The 21,547-nt window shown below is 33.6% G+C and overlaps 2 protein-coding genes across 3 annotated transcripts in view; one reads left to right on the forward strand and one right to left on the reverse strand.

Annotated features, from left to right (window-relative positions):
• Nucleotides 1-9,981, reverse strand: part of LOC105207511 (heterogeneous nuclear ribonucleoprotein R) — a 117,251-nt gene extending 107,270 nt beyond the window's left edge. The window contains exon 1 of one of the 2 annotated variants that reach the window (XM_039449867.1): nucleotides 9,111-9,981. The gene's annotated coding sequence lies outside the window, so the exon portion shown is untranslated. The remainder of the gene's footprint in view (nucleotides 1-9,110) is intronic. The other variant, XM_039449850.1, reaches the window with a different exon arrangement.
• On the forward strand, nucleotides 2,024-17,795 carry LOC105194943 (putative glycine-rich cell wall structural protein 1). Its single transcript, XM_026141594.2, has 4 exons — nucleotides 2,024-2,038; nucleotides 9,299-9,557; nucleotides 9,875-10,072; nucleotides 17,500-17,795. Exons 1-4 carry the CDS (start codon nucleotides 2,024-2,026, stop codon nucleotides 17,793-17,795), a joined length of 768 nt encoding a protein of 255 aa, XP_025997379.2.
• The last annotated feature ends 3,752 nt before the right edge of the window (nucleotides 17,796-21,547 follow it).

The raw sequence follows: 21,547 nt of genomic DNA on the forward strand, positions 1-21,547 counted from the left end.
ATTAAAAACGTGCAAAATCCCATTATGCCCTGTTATACGGGATATAATGAGGTACCTCATAAAACTTGCTTATTTTTTAAAAATAATGTTTAAAATTTATTAAAAGCATTTTAGAACACTTAATATAAGTAGGAATATATCCAGACAGAACATCCACTGGACGTCCAGATTTTGTTTCAGTTTGGTCCAAACGTCCACAGACTTAATATAAACGTTTTAAAAATGTACGTTATGCAACGTACAAAATATGTTTACATTTAGACATTTAAAAAATGACCATTTTATTAACAAAATTTTTTAAGTCTGCTTGCAATGTGTTGCTTTTGCTGACTTATTGACAATTTTTTAAAAATTGCACTAAGGGTTTTACATTCATTTCACAAAACCTTTCGTGTGAAATGTGCTCTCAATCAAGTTTTAACGCTTAATTCAGACTGCACGCAGCAAACAGTAAGCGTTGAGCCCAGATTGCATATGAACGTCCAATGGATGTCCATCGGTGGATATTTTTAAGAAGTCCATAATGGTAACACTGGATGTTTTTAGTATGTTCAAAATATCCAAATGTACAGTCGTGTTCATTATAGTTGCGACAGTTTTTCTTAGATGCGTCTCTGAACACGCAACTATAACAAGAGCTAAGAACATGATTGGTTCTTACTTGTGGATCCAACCAATTACGTTCGCCGCTCGATGAGCAAGGCTACATTCTAAAAACCATCGAAGAAAAAGTGTCGCAACTATTATGAACACGATCCAGCGTGTTTGATTCTGTCTATGGAAAAATTTTCCAACCTGAGAAGTCAGCAGTTTCTACATACTCGCAGTTTATGATTAAAGCAACGATTAGAGCTTATTGGTCGTTACGTTAATCATGAACAGTCAATAGGCTTGTTTTCTATTCCTGCACTAGACTGCACTAGAACGTTCCTTCTTGCTTTCACTAACTTTCAAATATATATCTATTTCATTTTAAGTGTACACTAATTCAGGGAGTTCAGGAACAGAAAACAAACGGAATATGTAAAAAGATAACAATTTCTCACTTTAAAAAATTTTCCTATAGACAGAATCAAACACGCTGGGTGTACAGTCACCTGCATTATAGTTGCGACACTTTTTCTTTAATAGTTTTTGTAATGTAACCTTGCTCATAGAACGGCAAACGTAATTAGTTGGATCCACAAGTAAGAACCAATCACATTCTCAGCTTTTGTTATAGTTGCGCGTTCAGAAACGCATTGAAAGAAAAGTGTCGCAACTATAATGAACACGACTGTACACCCAAGGACTTTGATTCTGTCCATGGGGAAATTTTCCAAACTGAAAAGTTACTACTTTCTACATACTCGCAGTTCATGATTAATGAAACGACTAAAGCTTATTGGTCATTACGTTAATCATGAACTGTAAGTATATAGAAAGATAACAACTTTTCAGTTTAGAAAATTTTCCCATAGACAGAATCAAAGTCCTTGGGTGTACAGTGACCTGTACAGTCGCCTGCATTATAGTTGCGACACTTTCCTTTCGATGCGTTTATGAACGCACAACTATAACGAGAGTTGAAAACGTGATTGGTTCTTACTTGTGGATCTAACCAATTACGTTTGCCGCTCGATGAGAAAGGCTACATTCCAAAAACCATGGAAGAAAAAGTGTCGCAACTATAATGCAGGCGACTGTACATCCAATAAATTTAATTCTGTCCCTGGGGAAATTTTCCAAACTGAAAAGTCACCACTTTCTACATACTTGTAGTTTATGACTAATCTAACAACGAGTATATGTTCTGTGTGTAAAGGGCCTCGCACATTAAATGCATAACATATCATAAGCACATAAGACCGTTGAACCAATTAGCATCCAGCGTAAAGTTGCCATATTGATTTACATAAAATTCCCATTGGTCCAGAAACCTTATGCTACGTTTATGCTTTATTATGCATTTCATATGCAAAGCCCTTAACGATTAAAGCTTATTGGTCGTTATGTTAATCATAAACTGTAAGTATGTAGAAAGATGGCGACTTCTCAGGTTGGAAAATTTTTCAATCAATATGCGCATGCGTTTATGACCTAGTTTACACCGAGCACTTGACACGCGTACTAATTAGTAATTTTCTATTAAATTATCTTAATTTCGGCAATGAATTTAAAGAATAGTATATTAAGTTGGTACAATGTAAATCGAGACAATTAAATATATTATCATGTATACACACATCGTCGAAAGTAAGATAATTTAATAGAAAGTTACGAGTTCGTACGCGTATCAAGTGCTCGGTGTAAACTAGGGCAATATAGGATATATTACGTGCATTGTATGAAAAGATAAAAAAAAAGAACATTGTAAAAGTTTATAAAGATAATATCCCGCTTACTAAAACAACAACATAGTTTATAAAATATCTTGTAAAAATTGCGACACCACATATGTCGGTCAGTCTAAAAGACAATTAAAAACACGTATAAAAGAACATCGGAAGAATACCAATTTAGATCCCGACAAACATTCTGTAGTTTCCGAACACATAATTGCATGTAATCACACTTTCGACTGGAAACACGTAAGGATTTTAGATAGAGAAACTAATTATCACAAACGAATTGTCTCCAAGATGATACATATAAAAGAGCAAAAGAATAGCGTTAACTTAATGAAAGATACTAAATTTCTAGATAAATCTTATTCTAACGTTCTCGTAAAGTTTGCACAATAAGAATAATAATCTTTCAACACCACAACAATCTATTCGAAAGTCACATACACACTTCAATATATTTACAAGATTTTGAAACCGATACTTAAACTCATTTCTGCTATATCTCTTCTCGGAGAGACGGTTAGTTTATCATGTGCTCCGTGAATTTGAAAAACTTTGACCATAGATAAGACATCTTATTATATACACACATATCTCACGTAAGTTCTTACTTTTTTCTTCTTTAATCGCGTTTTTTCTTTAAGTTTTTTCTTTTTTTTACTTTTTTTTACTAAATCTATGTTGATTAGGATAACGATACATGTAACCGTCTTTACGAAGCTCTCGTTCTCATCCAACTATTAGAGATGACATTATACGGACGACATCACATCAACTATTGCGTTCTCATTCGCACCGCGAACGTTTTAATTATGTAAATAATTTTATGTTGATAAGGGGCAAGTTAGCCCGAAACGTCCAGCGTTTTTCATTTATGTAAATATCTAATTATAGAATTTTATTGACATCTTATCTATTCTCGCTCTTATTGGACCTTTTAATGATTAATGATTGTTTTTACACAAAAGAGCACGAACTAATTTATGAAGAAAAAAAGAACTGCATGAGAAAGGCATTAATGGCCATTAAGCCTGTTCTACAATAGCAGTAAACACAAAACCGTAAAGTTGTAACGTAAGAAATAAAATTTTTTCATTTGCTTACGAGCTCTTAAAACCACGGAAAGCATCTATTTGGACACAGTACAATTGGACACAGCCAATCACAGCGGCTGGTGCTTAGTAATTTTTTTCTGTTCATGTGCTGTGAGTGGTTTGTGTCCAATTGTATTGTGTCCAAATGGATGCTTCCCTATAGAAATAAAGCCTTGAGAAAAAAGCATGGTATCAAAATTGGTTTGCCAAATTTTGTTTTAGTGATTTTTCACTGAAAAATGCGCAACAATCTGGCCGTTCAGTTGAAGTTAAAGAGACTCATATCAAGGCCATTATCAATTTAAATTGTCATAGCACAACAAGTGAGATTGCAGAGAAGCTCAATGTATTGCATACATGCATTAAAAAAAATTTTAAACAGCCTAGCTATGTCAAGAAACTCGATTTATGGATCCCTCATCAGCTTAAGGAAATTTATTTGACGCAACACATTAGCATCTGCGATTCGCCTCTGAAACGCCACAAAATTGATTCATTTCTGAAACGATTGATAACTGGCGACAAAAAGTTGATAATTTATAACAACGTTAATCGGAAAAGATTGTGTGATGCAAGATAAATGAACCTAGACGACACCAAAAGTTGAGATTCACCAAAAAAAGATTATGCTGTCAGTTTGGTGGGATTATAAAAAAATTCTGCACTTTTACCAAGAAACCAAACGATTAATTCAAACGTGTACGTTCAACAACTTGTCAAACTAAACAATGCAGTTCAAGAAAAGCGTCTAGAATTGGTAAATCGTAAGAGTGTTGTTTTCTATCATGATAATGCAAACCCCACACATCTTTGGTCACTCGCCAAAAATTATTGGAACTAGATTGGGATGTATTGTCACATCCACCATATAGCCCTGACCTTGCGCTGTCAAATTACCATTTATTTCGTTCCATGCAGAACTTAATGGCTCCTTAAATGGTAAAATTTTTAATGACGCCAATGTAAAATCACATTTAATTCAATTTTTTGCTGGCAAAAATCAGAAGTTTTATAAACATGGAATTATGACACTGCTTGAAAAATGGTAAAAGATCATCGACAAAAATGGACCATACCTAATTGAATAAAGTTATATTTTTAAGCAAAAATTTTGAATTTTCATTCTTATTTCAAATCCGCAATCACTTAGTTACCAACCCAATAGAACAGGCTTTAAATTCATTTTATAATTGCATAAACGTGGTTGTAAGTAGTTGTAAAGTGATTATAAGACAAAGTTGTAAGCCACTGTTATGGTTGTAAAGTATGTTGTACACAGAAGCCTGTAGTAATTGTAGAACAATCTTTAATAAATAAAAAAACTTTCATTTCTTACGTTACAAACTTTTACGTCTTAAACTTATGTTTACAGTTATTAAGAATAAGCTTTATTAATAGCGCTTTCTACTAACATAGCTTTTAACGTAATCCAAGTTAGATTAATATCCACTGCACTCAAAAACGTTATTGTAGATTAACTTTCTTGTACAAAATTTATTACTAATACTACTTCAAAAATCTTATAACCACGTTTACGCAATTATAGAATGAGCTTAAGTTTTAATATGGTACTGTGCTCGCTTGTTCATTTATCTCATGAGCACATATGTATATGCGCACACACGTTTACGCGGCGAATGTTGCATAGACAGAATATTCGTGACAATTTGTAGCAAACAAATCTAATTTCTCAAAATCAAGAACGCGACGCGCCGCAAATTTTGTCACAGTTGCCGCTCAAATTGTATTGATTATAAATAAAAGTAATGATAAATTAATAAAATTTACTCAGATTTTAAACATTCGAATGTATATATTTATCTTCAAAACAGTCTACGAGCTTCTTAAAAAATGATCGTAATTATTAGTTTCTTATAGAGATTTGCGGAAAACTGCAATGTAAATTTAAAAAATTAATTAAAGTTGCTAAAAATTATTAATAAAAAATTAAACTGTTATGAGTTCCCAGAGTATTTAGAAGCTGAGCCGGTTTAGTTAGCACAAGGTGCGAGTTCTTATTGCGTTCTATTTTCATGTATTTGTGGCAAAAGGAAAAAAAATTATATATTGCAAAATATTGTATTATATTTATAATATAAAAGAAATATTTTGCAATAATTCTTTTGTTTCTTTTGTCACAAATGCATAATAACAGAACACGATACTAAATGGACCCTTGAGCAAACTAGATTCGGTCTCCTATACTTTAGGTGTACAGTCGTGAGCTAAAAGGTGGTAACACATTTTCTTCGATTGTTTTTGGAATGTAGACTTGTTCATCGAACGGCAAATGTCATTGATTCTTACCTGTGGATCCAACCAATTAAGCATCGAACCATCTAACCATCGAAGAAAATATGTTGCAACCTTTTAGCTCACGACTGTACGTCCGAAACAACATAAAGTCAATAAAAACTATATTCCGAATGGTGTTAGTTTAGCTTAGTCTTTTTTCTAAAAGTTGGCAGCCATGTAACTAAACGGAGAAGTGTTCCATTTAACCTGCAAACATCGTAATAAATCGTGGACGCTGTGTTAAACCAGTAAAAGATGTCAAAAATGTATTCTTTAAAAATACAAAATGATAATAAAACTTACAATTTTTTGGTGTCAAAAGATATTAACAATTTAACTCATAGTGATAAATATTGTAATAAATTATTACAAAAACAAAATTTTTCTCATAATTTTTAACTTTTCAGATACGCAGAAAATTTTTAATTATGCAAAAACAAAAATATCCCGTGTTATTTAATAAAAGTAAATCTACAAAAATTGAACATATAATAAAAAAATATTAAAATTATTACAAAATTCTAATACTACACAACTTTAAGTATCAAATGATATGTAATTATGATATTTATCTTTGTTAAGAAAAATTTCTATATTTTTATCACTCTTTTATCACTTAAACTAGAACTTGTAAATCCATATATTAATTAAATATCATAGCTTTATTTTGATTTATATTTACATATTTTAGCTACTTTCCTTTTAGACGATACAAATTGACACAAATTAACACACTCGAACACACCCATACAGCACAGAAAATTGCAGCAACATTGCAGCAATGTTGCAATGTTGCAGATTGCAATGTAATATTACAGAGACATTGCAGAAACATAAATTAACAACATGCCTGCAACGTCTCATGGCATATGCCAGTAATATTCCGGAAACATTGCAATATCATAATTTTTTAATATTTATATCAATAGACAAAATAGGTCCATATATGAAGAAACCTCGATCTACAGCCCAATAAACAAACAATATTTTTTAATTGTATTTTTAATAAAAATTTTTTCATATTTAATTATTGTATTATATTGATATATATTTTCTAATTCCATTCTTATTTAAACAAATAACAGAAAAGTTATTCCAAATGCTATTCTGTATTTGCAAAATTAGTAAAAAAAAACTATAATTTTATATTTGTTTATATAAATACTGAGTTTTAATTATACATATTTCATTTTTCCGATAACGTGTATTGACCTGATCTACCAGTTATATACACATATCAGCATTAAGTGTTTACAGGTCATCATGAGGGATCAATTTGCAGCGATCACAGAAGTCAAGCAACGTTCACCAGAGTCGCGACTTGGATGGGTGACTTCTTGGAAATTTCCGAAAAAGATTCGCAAAATTTTTTTTTGCAAAAAATGTTTTTTTAAAATGGTACACAAATATTGGTTTGTTCATTGGAATTATGTGGTGTAATAATATTTATGTGAATATTTTGTAATAATGGGATGTTTCAATGCAATATTTCAAAAAGCGGACATCTTAATGTTGCTGCAATCTTCCAACAATGTTGCAGCAATGTTTCGCAATCAAAATGCAATATTACAATGTTTCAATGAAATCATTCTGCAATGTTCCTGGAATCTCTCTGTGCTGTATGAGCAGTTTCAGACTCTCCTTCTGAGTAGAGTCAAAAAGTGTCGATTGAGTTTGTAAATGGAAAGCAAAGTGTGTCGCTTTGTGTTAAAAGTGTCGACTGTGTTCTTTAAAAGAAAAGCAGCCCTTATTAGAAAAAAAATATAAAAAATTAAGTTATTTAAAAACGTTTTAAAGATGATATGCACAAGTGTTTCTTTAAAATGCCAATCTTTAACTTTGCATTTTCTGAAGTCCAACATTTTAAATCATATATTTAAGAATGCATAAATAGTAAATAAAATTGTATTAATAATTATAAAAAAATATTTTGTTAATTTAATTTTACGGAATTAAAATCAAAAGTGATTTTCATGATCCACGGTTTAATATTTCAAAATTATTACGTTCTTAATAATATAAGTCATTTTTTGTTGAATTTACCAATTCTTATTTAAATTTACCAACTAGTAGATTTTTCCTCAAATTTGGTTTTTGTTATTATTATGGGAACTTTCTGGAACGATAAAAATACTATAGATTTTTACATGTTTTCCTCTAAAAATTTTTCTAAATTTTTATCCTTACGAAAAATTTATGTGATAATAAAATTCAAATTTGGGAAAATTTTCAATTTTGAAAATTATGAAACATGAGACGAAACATTAACCTGCCAACGCAGTAAATATCATCATGCACTTGCTATCGCTTTCAAGCGCGCAAACGCATAAGTCTGCTTTTGGGTTCTGCATACAATAGAGAAATATTAAAAATAGAAATTAAAAATTTAGAATCAATTTTCTGAATAAATATTAAGCATAACACAAATAAAACGTAAGACATGTGTTGTACAAAATACAACATAACTTATTATTTATCTATGTAATATATGTTCATTGAGCAAACTGATACTAAAATTTTAATTCCTAATACCTAATTTTCTTTTATTGTGCACAAGGTTTTTGTCCACGAATACACCATTATTACATTTACAATTGGATTCACGCAAAACGAGTGAATAGTCACGAAGAGAATGCGACTTCGCACCGCATACTTCCATACGTTCCCGCAAACACGAGGCGCGTTTTATTGTTCCGTACAACGTATCTCTCGTCACAGCGGAGTGTCTGTTACCGACCGGCGCAAAAACCCGCCAAGCGCATCGCACGAGTCTTTGGAGCAGCGGGGAAGCCATAACGACCGCGCACGAAAGTGTCGTTTACGTGATACATCCGCGTGCAACTGCATTTTCAATCGGCAAACTCGCGAATAATTTATATATAATGCGTCTACGCATAATTTCGAGCATAATTAAAGCATTAAAACTATTCTTCATTTTTCGTCTCGGAATTCGATTGAACAAGAAAAAAGGAAAAAAAAGACCGATGCAATAAAATCCAAAATTGAGTCATAAGATGTCTTAAAGACGTCATAAAAACAGTTTTGCAAAAACCGTTTTTAGATATCTAGGATTCGATGTTGGGCTTTATGTGGTGTAGAAAATGATTATCGGAAACAAGGAAAATTTGTCCGAGTAACTTTCTTTTTCTTTCACAGCTCTTCCCGCATTACAATGTACATTGCATACATTGATTTATCTTTTATGAAAAAACAATGCATTTGCCAATGCGTTCGTCAGATTATTTCACGCGAGCGAGACAAAGCAACGAGCAAGAAGGACGCGACGACTCCGCATTAAAGTATCATTAAAAGAGACAGAGATAAAGCGAAAGGGGAGAAAAAGAGATGGAGAACGGAGCGATGTACTCATGATAAAAGAGATGCGTGTGTGTACCTGTGCCGAATCTGTTCTTCTTACACCGGGATTATTAATTTAGCAAATTCGTTGTTTCGGCGATGAAGAAATACCAGTTGTGACGGTAACACCGAGAAAAACAGTCAGGATCTCCCCCCAAATGTCGTAAAACTCATAATTAATTGGCACGTCACAGTTTTTCGTGAAGAACGCGTTCCGTACTTCAGGTTGACGACGGTGATGGCAGCGGCAACGGCGGCGACGACAGCGGCGGCGGTGGCGGCAACAGCGGCAGCAACGGCGCTGGCGGTGGCAGTGTTAGCTGCTGCTGCTACGGCGGCTGCTTTGACGTTGTAGGCGACAGCAGCGGGGGCGGGGGGGGAGGCGGTAGCGGAGGCGGAGGCGAAGGTGAAGGCGAAGGCAAAGGCGAAGGCGAAGATGAAGGCAAAGGCGGCGGCGATGGCAACAGCGGCAGCAGCAGCAGCGGCAGCGACGGTGACGACGACAACGACGACGACGGCAGCGGAAACGATGACGACGAGACGATGGTGGTAGTGACAGCGGCTATGGTTGCACTCGCGGTTATATTCACGCCGTTGCGTGTAATTGCACTAAGCGATGTACGAATGTAGCGCAAGAAAAATAAAGGAGGATTTAATGACGAAAGAAATGCCTGTTTTATCGCCGGTACAGCCGTTGCACTTTGCTTCGAATAGTTAAAAAATTTACTTTAGTATAGGCACTTATGTGTAGGATCCAAATCAAAAACCGAAACAGATCAAACAGACACACAAATCCCGTAGATTATTTTGTTGGCGACGGCGGTGGCGGTGGCGATGATGACGATAGCGACGGTGATACTGACGATGATGATGACTATGATAATGGTGGTGGTAGTGATAATGGTAATGGTGTTAGTGGTGGTAGTAGTGGTAGTGGTGGTGGTAGTGATGGTGCTGGTGATGGTAGTGGTATTGATGGTAGTGGTGGTGGTGGTGGTGGTGGTGGTGGTGGTGGTAGTGGTGGTGGTAGTGGTGGTGGTGGTGGTGGTGGTGGTGATGGTGGTGATGGTGGTGATGGTGGTGGTGGTGGTATTGATGGTAGTAGTCCTGGTGGCGATAGTGCCGGTGGTGGTAGTGATGGTGGTGGTGGTGGCGGTGGTGGCGGTGGTGGCGGTGGTGGCGGTGGCGGCGGCGGCGGTGGCGGTGACGGTGGTGATAATGATGGTGGTGGTGGTGATGTTGATGATGATAATGATTACGACAAGACCAACGAGACAACAGTGAAGTAGACTTTAAGACCCGGGCGCAATGTTTTGATATATCATGTAATGCCTACATAGCCGTGATGCATAATTTGGACTGTCTCTCTAAAAGAGCGGTGCAATGGCACAAGCTCCACAAGACTGAAACCAGTTTGCTCGCCTCACTACCAGAGACGCATCCCAGTCCCCCTTTCCCCCATTCCAATTCAACCGCTTACCTCTCTTCGTGGTATACGCGGACCCCGCCTTACTCAGGACTGTCGCGAGCGACTCGAGTTGCCCCACCGAGTACATCGTTTCGGTTTTATTCGACGAAATCTATTTCGAGTTTCAATATTTTTAAATGCCACTTTGTATTTTTATATTGTATATCTAACATAGACTTCTTATTTTATTCAATTTTTTAATCACTATAACGTTCTGTTGTAATCAACCATGCAATTTTATTGTTATTCATATATATGTATATTATGAGAATTACATTTTTAGTTGACGATCAAAAAAGGCTAAGTTAAAACGTTCGTTTCGTTAATTATTATGTTAGAATAAATTGGTATTTTACTTATTTAAACTTCATCTTTCTACTCGTTTATTGTTTTTTATTTTTTTATTGAATTTGCTTTATTTCAACAATACGTGTCTTAAAATATAATTATTTTCTATATCAAATTTACGTGTTGTATAGAAACGCCGTTGTGACACAATTGAATTTTTGTAGTTCAAGTTTTTTTTATACACATCACAATTATATCTTAAACAAAATTTGTTATTTTTTAAATTTTTTATTGTTAATTATTTAATTTAATTTAAAATTTTTATTATTTTTCTAAAAATGTAATAATAAATCAAGCTGCGATGAATTAACACTTTTTTTCATATCATTTTCATGAAGTTAAAAGCTAACAAAAGAATATATTCTAAAAAATTTGTAAAACTCTGTGTGTGTGAAATATGAAAATTCAATATAATCTCACAAAATATTCTCTTCTATATCTATAATAAATTATTATATTTTTAAAATATACTGGAAATTCCACAATATCTAGATTTCGACAAAATAAGATAGAAAAAGTAAAAATAAAAAAAAATAATACACGGTAAAGTAACGTCATGTTTTCGAAAAACAAAATTAAATTTTTCAACAAAACTGCAACAAATTGTGGAATAAAACAAAACGAGCAAAGTATTTCTCTTTTTTTCTCTTTGCGGTCTTCTCTCTTTCTCTCTAATAACACAAATTTCGTGCAGTCAATTGTGGACACGCATATCTGTAACCTCGACATGTCTCCGCGCGTCCGTATCTCGCCGAAAGAGAAACGGTCAGCGATCTTGACGGGCACGAACGGTGGACGGGATCTATCGACAGTGTCACGGCCCTGCACGCTAACCGTAAGCCAGCCGTCTGGTCGGAACATGCACCCGCGTCCCTCCGACGGCACGGCGTGGCGCGACAAGACGCAGCATGGCGTGGTTCAATGAAGGCATAAGTGAGAGCGAAGATACTTCGGTTGACTGACTCACTCGCACGCTCGCTCTCGCTTTGCAGAAACCTGTTTGGCTCAGAACTTTTCTACTTTCTTGACGATTATTTTTATCTGCTGAGAATCGCACGCAACAGGCAGGCAGACAGGCAGGCAAGCAGGCAGGCGAGTAGACAGACTAGCCGGCCGGCCGGCCGGCCGGCCGGGAACCGTACCATGCCGCATTACGTAGCGTCACGCCGCGCAGTGCCGGAAGCGGGCCATCTTAAAAACTATCAACGGTTAGACGAACCGGCAGGCCATATTCTCGCCACAAAAATTTAATTCTCCCCATGTACCGTCATCGCGTACTCACTGTGCGCCTTTCTTTCCTCATTTCTCGTTTCGTTTTATTCTTCCCCCTTTCCTCCCCTACTACTTTTTTTCTCTTTATCTTTTTCCCATATTTCCTCTCTCATGTCGTCGACTTTGTCTCTCTATTTCTCGCATTCCCTCATTATTCTTTGTTCCCTTTCTCTTTCTCTCTTTCTCGATTCTTCGCGCTATCCATATTATACCAATCAACCGTCTGCGTCGGGCAGACAATGCACTTTTTTGCAGTCTTTGCGTGCCATTGTCGTGGGAGGTTAAAATTTAAAAGCTGAGGCAGTATGTAAATTTCTATTTGCGTTTATGAAAATTCACATAGCATGGATTTATGTTATCCGACGACTGTCTTTTGTATTTTTATTTTTAAAGATTTCATACATTTTTTACATGGAAAATTTACATGTAACCCTTGGATTGAGTTAGAGATCACAACATTTATATCATATTTTAAAAGATAATTAAAACTTATCAATTAAAACTATCATCGATTGAAATAGGAAGATTCTTTTTTTGAATGGGAACATAAAGATTTACATTTGATTCCTTTTTTTTTTAAAAGATGAATTTGTAATAATTTCACAATATTTCAAGCGTGTTACATAATAATTGACATTGAAATGTCATGAAACATGCTCGCTTTGTAACTTGATGAATTTTGAACAAATAAATATACAGTAAATATATTTATATAATCATTTTCACTTGAGAAACAATAAATATAATTAAATTAATTACTTAGAAAAAGTATTCTCTTTAAATCTCGTAGAGTGAAACGTCACTCTATAGATTGAAAATTGAACTTGTACAATTTTCCAATAATTTTTATTCTACGAAATTTAAAAAGTTGTTGATAGTTATAGGCATACATAAATAGAATTGAATTTTTCACTCACGTGAAATATAATGTATTTCAAAACACGTTTGTATTATTACGACTTTAATTTCATTCTTGAAAAGCAAAACTTGGAAATTATTATTTCTTTTAAATAAACAGGTTTCCTGTAGATCTCTTTTTTTCAAATTACTATATATCATACATATATTTATGCTATTATTAGCAGCTTAGTATATCCTTCATATCTGAAACAAATTTGATTCAATAAAATTATATTTGTGTGTCTGAATTTATGCTTATGACTTTTATGCTTTAATAATTTACAATGGATTTCTTATTAGAAAAATTGTTCAAACTTTATTAATTTCAAAACAAATTTCACTATTAAAATAGTTTAAATATGAGTATTAATTGCAAAATTATCGGCCAGAAACGGAGTAATTTTTGAAACACATACTATTTATATAAAAAGAGCTGTATACATATATTTGTTTTAGTTTGTAAAGAGAAACTCATATTAAATGATGATTATATACTATCCAATATTTTAACAATGTATTTTTAAAATGCCATAAATAGTGATATATATAAATATATAAATATATATATATATATATATATATATATATACATATATATATATATATATATATATATATATATATATATATATATATATAATTTATGTTATAAATATGAGACAGCTTACATCGGTCATAGCGTATCTTAGTACTAAATAATAATTTTTATAATTTTGGCTTTTACGACTGCGTCCGATTTTCGTCAGACTTGAAACACAATTATTGCATGATACCGGAATAAATAATATTATTAAATTAACGAGCAATAGTTTTGATGCTTAGATCTATAAAATCCTTTCTTCCTGAAAAATTATAAAGAATATTATTGCGAAAAAATAACACCTCAATCAAGATTCGAATCTGGATCTCCCCATGTTCCGTGCGGGCGTCCTACCAATTCGATTATCGAGGCATGTGGTATTACTTTCTCATAATAATCAATATTAAGTTAAGTAAACGCCGTTTGCAGGCGATGTAATATAAACAATGAGTTTGAAATTCGGATCGATAAAAATGTTACTTTTTTACAGCTTTACAGTTTTTTAGGAAGAAGGGATTCTATAGATGCTTCTGAGCATTGAAACTTTATTTTTCAGCATTAAAATTCGCTATGATCGATATAGGTCGGCTCATATTTATGTTTGACATTTTTATCGGTCTGAATTTCAAACTTTTTGTTTAATTTTACGATTATCCGATATACAGGGTGACTGGTATTAACTGTGTCACTTCTAACATGCAAATAGAACAAGTTAACTAAATGAAAATCTCCGTTATCATTTGACGATCCTTGCAACAATTAATAAATATCTACAAATGATTCAGCAACAAGTCTACACATATTTTAAGGAAAAGAAAATCCAGCTTTGAAATTCTATAATTTTTAATAGTATCGGTATTACTGTCATTGCGCAGATACATAGGTATAAAAGCTGCGCAACGACAATGTAACGATATTATCGTTAAGAATAACAAAACCCCGATTCAGTAGTATTATACTATATATCAATTGTAATTGCTACATACGCGGTGAGACATTGGGAAGAGCGCGCTTCTAGTGATCGCTAATGCGTAACTCTGTCTTCTGCCTCTGAATCACCATGGGCGTATTCTGATTCGTGAATCCTTAATAATTGTTATCTCGTTATTTATTGAGTAAATTGTTAAACGGTATAAGATTGTTTGAGTGACTATATTTCAAATATTAAATCGTATAAAACAAACTTTAAATCAAAATAAAACCTAAAATTTTGACGTGTCTGACTCACATTTTATTATATACATTTCCGCGAATATATTTATCTTTTTTATATTACTAAGTAACAATGTCAAATTTGTATGTATAAAGTAAATTACAAGATTTAACAGAAAAAGACGAGGAAAACCACAGGTGTTAACATAAATTCAAATATAAAATTGAAAAGAATCTAAAAATGTTGTAATTACTACATATCAAAACTACACAAAATTTTCATCAACTAATGATGCGTTATACAATTATATAAGGATAAATAATATCGCAAAAAATAATATAAATAAATTTATAAAATATATAATAAATTGTACTTATTAACATGTACAATAAGATGCATAAATGAGTTCCTTTTTTGGTGTAGGAACTCCAACGATTTAACCAATCATGTATTGCCACTGGTTTAGTGAATTGATCTGATTGGCTAAGATTGCTGTCACTTTGCACTAGCTACACTGAAAAAGGAACTCATTCATGCACCTCATTGTACATCACGTGACAACAACGGTAAGAGGCGAATCAATAATAAAAACAAAATTTTGGTTACATACAAATAAAAATTCTATTAGACGAAAAATGAACCATTTATAACTAATATCCTTTTATAGCAGTAGCGTACAGTGTTAGTCATAAAAGTTGCGACACTTTTTCTTTGGTGAGTTTTGGAATGTAGACTTGCTCATCGATCGATGAACGTAATTGGTTGGATCCACGGGTAAGAACCAAATAACGTTCGCCGCTTGATCAGTAAGTCTACATTCCAAAAACCATCAAAAAAATGTGTCGCAACTCTTATGACCAGCATTATACATCTATAATGGACTTAAATCTTAAATTTAATTTCTATAATTACATTCTTCGCTCCTTGACAAAAACTCCGTATCAAGTCCTAGAATCGAAAACTATTTCTATGATCTAAGCAGTATTATTTTGGTTATAATAAAACAATCCGCTTTTAAAAAGTTAACATTTTTATGTGTTTGTAATGAATAATTCGCAACAAGTTTAATTAAAAATTATTTATATGTTTCTCGATTTTTACTTTTAATTTTTTCTTGGTTTGATCCACGAAATATCGCAATCGTTACATTGAATCTTATAAATTACGTAGTCATTTGAAGTGGGATCGTTTTTGTCTTTATGCACCTTGTCAAACATCGAATTTATCCAGTCACTAGTATTCTGTTATGAATTCATTTTTACCTTTTTTATATTTTAATAATTCTCAATCTTTGATTTTAAATATTATCTGTGATAATATCAGTAATATATAATTTTACACAAAAGAAATATAATTTTAAAATTATATACTTCAGCAATTTTGAATCTAACTTGTTTGTAAGTTTATATAATAGTATAACTAATACTTGAGTACTCTTTTTATACTTTATTATATTATATTAATCATGAGTGATAGATTCAAAGATTTCCGTCAAATATTGTCGACGTAGCTCATAACATTTTTATAACATTAAGTATACGGGGCGCAAAAGCAGCGGATGACGATTTTTTCTGACGACAATACTTAATGACACCACGCCGCACAGGTTCGGTTTGTTTCCCACGTTAATATCGACGATCCGCATCACGAGTGCAGACAGTAAGGAAGATTTTTCTCAGGAGGGCCCTCCCCCCTGCGCAAGCCAGCATAAACAGCGTGGCATTAACCGTAGGGTCCTCCCGGACAGACCCCCAACGAATCGTGCATTTCTTCTCGCTCTCCTTCGCAAACCCGTTTATCGCTAAGAGAAATTCTCCCTTTTCGCAGATAAATAGGGGTGAACCTGTATTGCAGGACAATAATAATACCACCGCCCGGTAGAACAACTGTGCGTTACCTGAACGAAGGATGGCGGGAAGAGGGAAGGGGCAAAGTTGGGGAAGGGTGAAGAAGAGCCCGATTCCCTTGGAGAGTCGTTGGACCAGGGCGCTATGTAGATTATCATAATAAAGGCCGCCTAAATGTTATCTCGTATTAAGTCATACTTTTGTTTTCCTCTTGTGCGCTCTGGGAACTGCTCTTACGTCGCGTAGCAAGGGAAGTGTTCTTTATTTCCGCGCGCGATACAGCCTGTGTAATACTCAAATGGTGGTTCACGTACCTGGACCACCATTAAAGGGTGGGATGAGTCGAATTGCGTGACGAGACACGATGCCGAAAGACCTCCGGATGGAATCATAATAAGAATTTAGAAGAAAAGTTTTCGATCAAATGCTCAATCAGTCTAAATCAGAGTTTAGAACGAAAACCCATTAAATTTAACTCGGCGAGAATTCCGAATATATATACGATACACGTTTGATAAAAAAAATTATATTATATGTAAATGTGTAGAACAAATAAAATGTGAGAATAACATTTTACAGAAATATTTTACAAAAATAGTCTTCCCAAAAATACACAATTAATTTAAACATACGTTTAATAAACGTTAAAAATTAATTTTTAATGTTTTAACTGAAAAAATAAACGTTTAAAACTTATTGCATTTTTTAAACTATTTTTAAACTATTTAAAAGTCGTTTTATAAAACCATTTTTAGACAATTTTATTTTTTTACATGTAATTACAATTATAATAAAAGAATGCATAGAAAAGGGCAACATAAAGTATTTAATTTTATTTAAATGTTATTATTCAAATAGTTTATATATTGTTATACTCGATGAGACGAGCATACAAAACTCTTGCGAAGGGAGGCGCGAACGCACAACACGAAATAACCAGGTACTCTTTTATAAAAAAGACTCATTCTCAGTTTCCGAAGAAAGAACGATTCTCCGAACCCGTTCTCCAAGACGTGAACTTCCAGGGAAGTACGACGACTTCCTGCTCTATCCCAGGCTTCTGCCACGGGTTACCGAGCGTCGCTCGTGTCATTCCCAATCCAATGACCTCCAGGACGAAAAAGGAACGAGAGAACGTCTCCTTCCACCGCTGAGACAAAATTTCAATTTCGAAAAGAAGAAATCCAAAACCGAAAATTGTAACTCTCTCCCACATCTTCTATTTTAAATTACAAAATCTAAACCGAAACATTTTCTACTTTTTTATTTTCCCCTTTCTGAGAAAAACTGTTTTCTTGAATAGTTTTAATTGCTTTCGCCCTCTGAATTACAGAATTCAAGGAGGAAATTCTCTCTAATTGGAGAGTGCGTCTTAAAAATCCGTCAGAAACTGCAATAATAAATTGAGCGCATGCAATCTTATTGCGCACTTCCTGAGGACACTCCGGATAAGCTAAACGTACAAGTCGTTCTAATTCCGCTCCAAACAAAGCCAAATCTTCTCCAAATTTTTGTCTACGAATCGTGAATTGCGTGTGAAAAGTTTGAGACAAATGACTTTCTCCAAAACGTAATTCGAGTTTAGATTTAATTTCCCCATAACTTAAATTTTCTAATTTCGTTATTCCGTCTAAAACTGAACGCGTTTTCCCCCGCAAACTTGAAGCTAACGCAACTGCTTTTGTAGAATCTTTCCAGTTACTCGCCTGCGCAATCAATTCAAATTGTGTAAAATATTCACGCAGCGGAACACTCCCGTCAAAAATATCCGGCTTTAATTTAAAATTGACGCCCGCGTTTCCGGAATCCCGAGAAATCTCCGCGATTGAAGGACAAACAGAAAAAGGTAACGACTGGCCTGAAAAATGTTGTAGCCGCTCCTTTAGATGCTGAAGTCTCTCATCGCACTTTTGAAGCAGTGCCTGCGTTTCCTCCTCACGTTGCCGCAGTTTCTGTCTCTCAGCACGAAGCTCCGCAATTCCACGGCGACCGCAGATGTACGGAGATGCATTCTCTTACGAAGAGGACGTCCCTCCGCTCTCACAGGAGTCGCTGCCGTCAAATCTTCCGAGATGTCCATTTCGTGGTCCGAAATCGGACGAATTCCCAAAATGTTATACTCGACGAGACGAGCTTGCAAAACTCTTGCAAAGGGAGGCGCGAACGCACGACACGAAATAACCAGGCACTCTTTTATAAAAAAGAACACTGACTTTAATTAGATCACTATGTGCAATTAATTCGTAGCGGAATTATTTTAAAAATATCGCTTGACAGCTCCGCGTCCCGAAACAAAACAAAAGCCGGCCGCGCTTCTTCTGTCTAATCGATAAATCTTCCTTCAACTAGCTTCTCAAGCTCGGCCAAACGGGCACAACAATATAATTGTTTTAATTACGGAAAATGTTTGCGCTACAATAAAAAAATAAAAGTAAATATATCTGTTAGTTAAATATTGGAGACAAAGTCGAATAAGAAGACTAATAGAAATATACATATACACACACTTAATTTTATTAAACTTTTTTTTTAGATTTTGTGTGTAAAACAATTCCTTCAGCGTCAACAAAAGAAATTAAATTTACCATTAAAAATTGTCTAAAACAAGCTAAGATCAGAGTTATGTTATATAAGATAAATGTCCCAGTGACCGCGGACATGTCCTGGTATTCGACCACATATTAAAGAAACAGTTATTATTAAATATTTATAAATATAAATTTTAAAGTAAATATTTTTAAGTAAAGTAAATATTTTTAAGTAAATATTTTAAAATAAGGATTTTTTTAAATCCTTAATATATTACGCTTATGTATACTAAAAATTTTGCATTGTGTAATATTTACTTAAGCCTTAAACACATATTGAAAATTTTCCTAGATTTTTTATTGCTTACTGTGCGAAGACGGAATGAAAAAAAAGATTTGCGTTAGGTGGAAAAAAAATTTGAAGTCTCTTCTATCGACTGCTACGATTGACCAACTTCATAGTTTAACTAAAATAAAATGGCACGAAAGTAAAGTTTTTTTTGGGGAAGGTCTCCTAGACTCACTTATGTGTTTAAAGGTTAAAGGGGGCACCTCGTGTAAAATCAATTTTTTTCACGTTTTCTGTTTTTCGTTGAAATAGTCAGGAAATTATCTCAAAAAAAAAAAAAAAAAAATATTAGAAAGTTATAAGAGACTTTCTTTTATGTTAATTTCAAAGAAAGGTGAGTCGGCCTCAACGGCTGGAGCGCATAGATATACAACTTTAAACGTCTTTTTCTCAAAAAGCTAAATTTTGCACGCCGGCTTATGTAACTCGAAAACTACTTGATCGATCATCTTCAAATTTTTTATTCTTATTCTTCAACTATCTGGTCCCAGCATATACCTATTCGATCATTAATATTTTGCTTTAAACAATAATTATTAACAAATGTTTAAAGTGCTTTTTTTGTCTACGTCGTTGTTTTTGCAATTTTATAAATTTTATTATATAGGTACGCAGTGCGTTATTACATAAAGTAACGAAATTTTCTCGAAATTTTTGTTTCACATTAATTTTCTGACTTCGGCGTAGGCCGGCGCAAATTCAAAGAGCTAACTTCAAGCAGCTACTGTGTCGCCATTTCGTAAATTTTTCAAAAATAAAAAATTTTTTTAATTAGTTTAAATAGTGAATATTATCGTATACTTTATCTACATTCAATAAATTATGTCATTTAAAAAGAAAAAAACGACTGAACGAATGAAGTGCCCCCCTTAAATAATAATACAATGAGCTAAGGTACATTATATGAGATGATAGAGTTCAATTCTTTGAGTATATTTTATGTGGTTTTTTTCATTTAAATTAATTTCATACATAAATATTTTAATGTACAATTTTATATTGGTACTAACTAAACTTAGTCTATCCACATGTTTGACAGTTTAAACTTATATAATAAAAATAAACCCAAGTAGCACATATACGTTTCAAAAACGTTTTATAAACGTTTTTCCGAAACGTTTTATTACCGATTTCTAGAAACGTTTCTTATGCGTTAAAATGTCTACTCAGAAAAACGTTAACTGAAACCTTTCTTTTCCGATAAAATAACGTTTAAGAAACTATTATAGAAACGTGTTTTTTATTGATAAAAAAATTTTAAAATTTCTACTTTTTTAGAATTTCTAATTAATTGTCAAAAACAGTTTTCTTAATGTTAAATAAAATAGAAATGTTATTTAAAGTAAAAAAAAATTTGGAAATCTTTCTCAAGAATTTTTTTTGGAATTTTCAAGCGGTCATCCCCATTCAAGTCATAACCTCGCCGAACGTTGCTTGACCAGTAAGACTGCTGCGAATTAATGCCTGATGATTGATCTGTGAACACTTTGTGTTAACACATGTATATCGAGTCAATATACACTGCCCACTAAAAAAAGCGGTACACTAAAAATTTAGAAAAAATTTACCAAACTTTAAACGCTTGTAAAACAAGAAATATTTATAATACAGGGGTGTTTCAAAAGAGGAATTAAAGCTTGAAACCAGTACTTTGAGAAACTTTTAATGCCGATTAAGAGGCATGATTAATTTGCTAATAGCCGATGATAGAACAAAGACTTGCAAAATCGATAAATAGAACGTGCAGTTTCTAGAGTTGTGTGGAGTGAAGCAGTTGACGTAACTCAATGAGGCGCGTGAAAGTTCGAATTTTTCCCTTCAAAATGCGATTTTGCGGAACTCGATACGATAATTTTTCGCTAAGTTATGCCAATTTGAAGAAGAGTTGTTTTTTACGAAATAATAATGAATTATGAATTGCAATGTCGCCGTTATAAATGCAAATCACTACAATTCTGTCCAAGACATGTTGTTGGTTTAAAAACATATCCGTGTGTGTGTGTGTGTGTGTGTGTGTGTGTGTGTGTGT

The sequence above is a fragment of the Solenopsis invicta genome, chromosome 5 (genome assembly GCF_016802725.1).
Source record: "Solenopsis invicta isolate M01_SB chromosome 5, UNIL_Sinv_3.0, whole genome shotgun sequence".
Taxonomy (NCBI): Eukaryota; Metazoa; Arthropoda; class Insecta; order Hymenoptera; family Formicidae; genus Solenopsis; species Solenopsis invicta.